General features: G+C 42.0%; 1 protein-coding gene across 1 annotated transcript; it reads left to right on the top strand.

Annotated features, from left to right (window-relative positions):
• Window positions 1–334: 334 nt before the first annotated feature.
• On the top strand, window positions 335–6,355 carry LOC149867249 (interferon lambda-3-like). The gene is made up of 6 exons (XM_090041699.1): window positions 335–428; window positions 912–1,078; window positions 1,648–1,722; window positions 2,802–2,945; window positions 4,396–4,476; window positions 5,957–6,355. Exons 1-6 carry the CDS (start codon window positions 335–337, stop codon window positions 6,062–6,064), a joined length of 669 nt encoding a protein of 222 aa, XP_089897825.1. The 3' UTR covers window positions 6,065–6,355.
• Window positions 6,356–7,554: the final 1,199 nt, after the last annotated feature.

Genomic DNA, 7,554 nt, shown 5'->3' with positions numbered 1-7,554 from the left:
TGTTGCACTAAGTTCTTTAAGGACAGGTTTCTACTTATTTGGCCCCATTAACCAAGATGTGGGGTAGGGGTCTGCTTCCACTCCTCCCTTCAAGGCTTAGTTATCAGTGACCCTCAGAATCACTTCTGGGGGTAGGAGACATAAAACAAAGTGCAGCTCCAGGAATCAGTGCAGTAATGAAGCAAAAGTGAAAACTGAGCTATGCTAACATTAGCAGCAAGTGCCTTACATCATCAGTCATGATGTCACTATAGGAATTCCCTCACCTGGGCATCCCTCCTGGCTTAAAGGAAAATCTTAAGATTTTACTTTCATTTTCTGGTTTCCACTTCACATGGAAAAGGAGTATTGGGATTTTCGCTACACTAAAGCAAAACAGAATTTCAGTTTAACTTTTCTGAACAGTATAAAAGCAAGAGATGGAGAAGGTAAATTATACTTGCAGGTCCAAAAGAGAAGGTGACCACAGGAGACCAGAAAAAACTAAAGCAATTCCTGGGCAAACATGCTGCAAGGTAAGAGGCACCTATCTGTATACATATACAATATGAGTTTTATTTATTAATCTAGGAAGGGCTATTCTAAAGAAGATCTGAATATTAGCCTTTTCTCAAAGGGTCCTACTTTTTTTTTTTTTCCTTTACTGCCAGTTGAAAAAAAAAGTTTGTGACTTGTAAACCTTATTTAAATCAGAGATCCCAGTTTGTGCTGCTTGGGGGGGGAGGGGTGTCACACTACATGTGTGTGTGATATAAATATAAGATGAACACACACACACACACACACACAAGTATTTGTATACATATTTAATGTACTTCCTATGCCTACTCTGACAGTGTCAAAGATCTAGTTATAATCCTTGTAATGAGGACATGGAATGATATGTATATCTGTCTTTCTGACTCAATTAGGAAACATTCAGAGCATCAGGATGGGCCTGTTCTTTGTGATGACTGTATGGGCAGTGTTCACAGAAGCTTTTCCCAGAGGTCCTTTGAAGAAGCACTGCCACCTCACCAAGTACAGATCTTTGTCACCTTCAGAACTGAAGGCCATCAAGAACATCAAGGACAAATTTGTAAGTCTAAAGAAGTTGCATAAGGCAATAATGGCAGTGTGAGCAACAACAGTGCTCAGCAAATCACTGTGGGAAAGTAAAATAATGAAATTGGTGTTCTTGGGATGAATATAGGTTTGCATCTAAAAGACATACAGGCAGACATCTCTAGTTTGGTGATCCCACCCCAATTCCAGGCAGTAAAGGCAAGAGTCAAGAAGAACCTGTTCTTCTACCACATAGTTGTAAAATTTTCTATTAGCTGCCTACTGCAGGAGGCTGCCCTGGGATTGCTTTATGTCTGTCTCTTCTGGGTCCCAGTATAATACAAAACGGATGTAAATTACACTTGTATAAATGGAGTTGTCCATCAAGGTCATAAGATGCCAAAAAGGCAGGAGAGAGAGAGACAGTCTAACTGGGCGCATTTGACTCAAGTGGGTCAAAAAAAGATTAAAGGCCTGGGCACCTGTGATTGGTTGATTTTTTTGTTTTGTTTTGTTTTGTTTTTTTTAAATCCCAAATGAGAGAAGAGTTTGACAACTCCCACTCCCTTCTACATTTTCTTGTGTTCTTATTTGTGCCTCCAGGAGGAAACCATGCCGCAGCAAGGCCGAAAATGCACCAACATTTTCAATCGAGCCTGGGAAGTTGCAGAGCTGTCGGTAAGAGAGAAGTTTGCCACTAATGATAAAATGACAAAATAACAGTCATTTTATTGCTAAATCATAACGTTCCCCTTCTTGGGTAGTTTTGGGTCTTAGGTGATCCCTCTAAGCCTAGGATAACCTTATTGATAGCACAGTTACCTATTGACTTGTGTAAATTGAGCATATCAAATATCCGACCTCTTTTAGCAATCTTTAGGGTTGGGATACTAGGCAGATCTTTAGGCTGTGGAACAGTTAAAAAAAAAAAAATACCGAACAACACACACAGGTTAATGAAACTCACGGTAAAACTGGAGTAGGAGGCAGAATAATATATCCCCTGGTTGAAGATGTTATTAAATAATTAAGCCAAGGGAAAAAAAAGTTTTACACTTTCATATTAAAATGATTACTCTTTTTAAATATCAAACAAGAAACTAACTTGGTCTTCAGCACTCAGCAAACTGGAAACAGTGACTTATCCAGACCTCTGTCTTAATCCTCAGTTTGCAGACTGAAGCTTGTTTAACTTTCCTCTCCAAGGCAGCTCCAGGTTGTGAGTTAGAAAATACTTTGTTTCTGTATTTTGGTTGCTCATGAGACAATATTTAAGTATCTAGAGCTATTCCCATGTCTGTATGCAGTAATCTGGAAGATCTGGAAACTAATTCCTAAATCAGTGGTTAAAAACTATTCCCCTAAGTAAGTCTCCAGATTGTTTAAAATGTTTTTCATTAAATGTTGCCAGACTCCAAGGAAAGAAAGGAAAGTGACTAACAACAGCAAAGGAAATCCTGGTGCAAGCAAGAAAGGACCTTTAGACTCTGTGTAGGGTAGAAATACACCTCTCTGATATCCTGGGTCCCGTCCCATTGGCCAGTCAGCGCTAACCACTGTTTCTCCATGTTTTCCCGATTGCAAGTCACCAGTAATTTCTGTTTCCTTCATAAACAAGTCATGAAAGCCCTACGCAGCTTTGGAAAAAAAATCTGTTATGTAAGCAGGCCACTCCTACCAGCTGCTAGCTCAGGAATTCCCAGTCACCTCTGGTACTCCTCTGGATAGACAGTTTACCTTAATATTTTTCTTCCCAGGTACAGGATAGAGTGATCCTTGTACAGGCAGAGCTGGACTTCACCATTGACATGCTGAAGAACATTGAGGACCCCAACCTATCTGAGCAGCTCCCGAGGCCTCTGGAGTTCCTGACACATATCAGGGAGGACTTAAAGAGCTGTGTAAGTGTCAGATCCCCACAGCATGAGTCTATTGAATCCCCAACATTGTTGGTTTCTTAAGTGGATGCAGGACCTGTTATTCCATGTAACCACAGATATGGAGCTTGGTGTTGCCTTGTCTTTACTGCAACGATTGAGCCACTTTGTCTTGGTCATGTGCTTGATGTACTTGGCTACTTAACAGCTTCTGGACAGTTTCTGCTTGGCTGTGCATGTCAGAATACCAGACTAGCTAGATACAGCTGCACATTGTGCAGTCACAGCATGGGGTCCTGCAGGATGGCCGTGATCTCCCCAAGGCCCCTTTACTGTGCCAAGTTGCTCAATGGGTGCACTTGATTCTTGTTTGCCATGTCTTTGATGGTAAATATATAATAGGGAGACTGCCTTTACATCATCTTGGACACGGTTTTGCTGTCCTCTGACCCCATGGGCTCCCAGACCCCTTGTGGCTCCTGTTCTGCAGTGGGTGTTTTGGGGCACCCTAGCCTTACAGGCTATGCATGGCTCCAACCACCCCTTTACCACAACCCAAGCCCCACAGATATAACAAGGCCCAAACCGAACAAATTCAGTTCTAACTCAGCCCCCTGGTCCTCCCTGGGCTCTCTGCAGCCCTGCAAAGTGCTGTGCCCTCTCTGGCACCAGGGTCCCCACCCCCAAATGCTATGCCCTCTCTGGTGCCAGGGTCCCCTATAAGGACTCCTCCATCCCCTAATAGCCTCACCCAAGCCACCAGTCTTAAACAGCAAACACAAAACAAGCCCCTGGGTTACAACATAAATTTAAGCTGCCTGGCTACAACATCATTCAAGCCACCCCAGGGGTGCTCCATCCCTCACCACTATCAGAGCCTGTACCTGCAATCAGGCCTCTCCCCTTTGGCTATTCTAGGAGAGCTCCTTCCCTCTTGGCTGCTGGCAGGGAATCACTGTCCTGGCCTCAGCCCTGGGGTTTATATGTGAGCCAGGCTTGCCCCTTCCAGTAGCTGACCGCTGGCAGCTGTGGGGCACTTGGTTACTCTGATGACCAGCAGCTGGGGCTCTTTCCCTAGCAGTTTCCACTCTTTAAAGGAGCAGGGCACCTAAGTGCTCTGCGACATGCACTGTGAAGCACAGGAACTTCTGTTGCCATATGCTTAGCTCTAGGAGGTATTCTGCTACCATTCCCCTCAAAGCTGCCTTGGCATTCCATTCCATTCCCTATGCAGGACTATGCCCACATAGGAATGCTTCAAAACACTTTGGCAGGTGACAAATGCTATATACATTATTGGTATAATTAATAAAAACATATCAGGTTAACACAGAATTCATAGAATTAAAGGCCTAGATAGTAGAGTCAAACCAAGACATGCTACTGGGCTTGCTCAGGGATAGTTAGTCTGAACCATATTTGCCTGATAGGTAGTCAGATACTAATCTTTCTCCCTTATTGATTTTATTTGTAGACCTTCAATCACCATCACTCACATAAAAAATCTGAGAAGCTGAGCAGTTGGTTGCAAAACTTCCATGAGGCTAAGCATAAGGTGAGTGCATCTGGCAAGCAAATTAAATGAACTTTCACCAAATGTTAGAGGGAAGAAAAATGCATTGGGTCATCTGCTCCATACCTTTTCCATGGGGCTAATGATAAAGCATATACTCCAGGGCCTTCTACAATCTGGTACTGGGTGTTCCAGGATTGAAATATTCCAGAAAGTTGGCAAATCTCTCAGATCAGGATGGGCCATTACCTTAGCTTGCAGACTGTAATAAACCAGTCATCCAGAATAGACTTTGTACTTTGGTCTAATGTGGCCTCACTTGCAGGGTACAAACAATAGAATTTCAGTTCAGTCTGTGAAGCCTGATCTCCCTTCTGATTTGTACCTTGGCCCAAATCCACCTGCTCTGTAGACAAATAAGTAGCACTTATATGGCTAAAGTTAACTGTGTAAATACCACCATTGCAGATTACTTTTAAGCAGATTTTGGATCCTTCTTTTCCCTGTATAACACAAGTGCCTTGTCCTTGTAAACATGCCTAGAAAGGATATGCTGTTTCAATTCTGTCCTGTCTCTTCCAGTACCTGCCATCCACCCCCAATTATGATTTGGCAACTGTTTGACAGAGGGAAATTCTGCCTTTTAGTTTGATAGCCTAGTAGTTGGGGTACTTGCCCATGGACTGGAAGACCCAGGTTCTGGGCCCCCTCAGCCAGAAGGGAGGTTGATACCTGAATCTCTTACTTCCCGGTATATTGTCCTAACAAGCAGGCCGGAGAGGACAGAAGCACCCAGCACCCTTCATGTTGAAGTTGGTTCATTGGGCATCCATGATGGGAAGATATGTGGGGCCAGGTATAGAATGAGCTGACCAGGTATAGGGTGTTGAATTGAGCTGATTTTGTAACTTGCAAGATGGGCATTGCCCAAGAAGGAATGGGACTCTGGATTTTCACCCCAGACATTTGACCTAATGACTATTAAAGGTAATATGTAGACACACTGACCACGTCTAGATGAGTGTGAACACGTGGTATGTGGTGCCACAGACTTGCCTATGCTGCCATGCACTGCACATGCAGGTGTTCCCCATGCTGCTACTTTGCAGTGCAGAGGGGTGGGGGTGAGGAGGGTGTTCACCCCTGGAGCGCACACAGCAGTCATTCCCTGGGGACAAGTAGTAGTAGCATAAAATATGCCACTGCTACTTGTCCCTGGGGAAACACGTTCCTGCTCAGTTGGATGTGGCCACTATGTGCAACAGGACCCAGCATTCAGGATCCCTTCCCTTCTAAATAGTGTCCGTCTTCCTGTGCCACAAGGCCATGTGTTCTGCACTGAATTACAACATGGATTACATGGGAGTCTACATACTTCTCCTTCTCCTTGTGCAAGTTCTGTGCTCCTGTTTATTGGCACCATTCTCCTGCATCACATCCATGGTAGCTTTATTTTACCCTGCTGAATAGCAGCCATAGCCTGTTGCAAGTATGCTCAATCTTTCACTTTCTCTTGTCATAGGAAACACGTGAGTGCCTGGAGGAATCTGCGATCCTCAGTATCTTCCGATTGCTGAACAAAGACTTGGCATGTGCGGCTCTCAAGGATGACTGCATCATGTCTCCTTAAGCAACTGCTCACACATTGGAAATCCCACTGAATGACAGCTCCAAATTCTTTGTTACAAAAGCCAGTATTTTAACAACTGTTAAAATTGCATTTTCAACTGCAGTCAGTCCTGTTCTACATTGACACTTTGACCTCAGATGCACAAGAAGCAACTTAATGATGATTTTTATATAGGAAATTTGGGTACAACCAATTTTTGTGAAGAGACCTTACTTATTCAAGTTGCTTATTGCTGATGCATCTTTCATATTCCGCAACCATTTTTGGTGATGGGGCTATCATCAACACCTTATTTGTTTATTTCCACATGAAAAATGTTTGTTATTATGCTGTTTAAGAGTGTTCATTGTTTATTTTAATTTAAAGATATTTTAACTTTATTATTTACAAACAAGTGTATATTTTGTTAACATCTTAAGAAAATGTTTCAAAATGCAATAGGTTTTTGTGTTTGATGCACTGAAGGTATTGTTGATTTTGAAACATGGACTGATTTCTATGTTCTGTTTTGCTGGTTCTCAAAACAGTGAGTTGCCTTATTTAAATTAATGTGACCAGGTTATTTATTATGAAAAAAATATTTTTGTATGTGCAGACTGGTAAAGACTTGTTATATAATTCATGTGAAAAAAGAAGATATAAAAATAAAAACTGAATTAACTGATATTCAGTGTCCTTACTGTAGTGATTTTTTTGATTGTACCACTTTTGAAAATACAGAATTTTAGAGGAGGTTGATTCATGAATTTTTGAACATTTTGGAGTTGGCAAAACTGCCTGTTTGCCTTTAATATATTTGGAATGATGTCCTTCAGAGTCCAATACTTCTGGCTTCTAACTGAAGAACTTCTTCATCACAAATATTATGATTAAAATGTCACTCTCATGTTATAGTTGGAGACTCTTTTCCCCCCTCCTTTGTTCTTTATTTTGGGTATAAAGAGATTTCAAGTGAAAAGTCAAGTGAATTCAAAAGGAACATAAAATGATACCATTCTGATTTATTTCACATGTATTTACATCTGTAAATAATCCCCAGATGCAACAAAAATAATGCTTAGCTCTTAGAGAGTGCTTTTTAAATCCACAGATCTGAAACTGCTTCACAGAGGTCATTTTCCTATTTTATAAGTGGCTAACCAGAGAGAAGGTATGATTTGCTGAGTTACCCAGCCAGCAACTGGCATGCCTGGGACTTGAACCATGGCTTTTTGAGTCCCCAACCTGCACCCAATCTTCTCTACCAAAACAATAAAATGCTGCTTCTCCTACTGGCTCAGTGGCAGCAGTCAAGCGCCATTCCCAGCCAGGTCTTGACAATGATTTTCATACTTAGAAAAAAAGGTGAAGAATAATACATTTTTAAACTCGAGTTAAAAGATGGATGTTTTACTCCAGAAGACCAGGTCACATGTGCTGTGGCCAGTCTATATATGCATTTTTTGCTGAGAAGCATATGCGATTTTGACACCAAGTGTTGAACTTTTGTA

Source organism: Crocodylus siamensis, chromosome 4 (assembly GCF_052110815.1).
Source record: "Crocodylus siamensis isolate JL-2025a chromosome 4, ASM5211081v1, whole genome shotgun sequence".
NCBI classification, from domain to species: Eukaryota; Metazoa; Chordata; order Crocodylia; family Crocodylidae; genus Crocodylus; species Crocodylus siamensis.
This window is presented reverse-complemented; position numbering and strand designations above follow the sequence as displayed.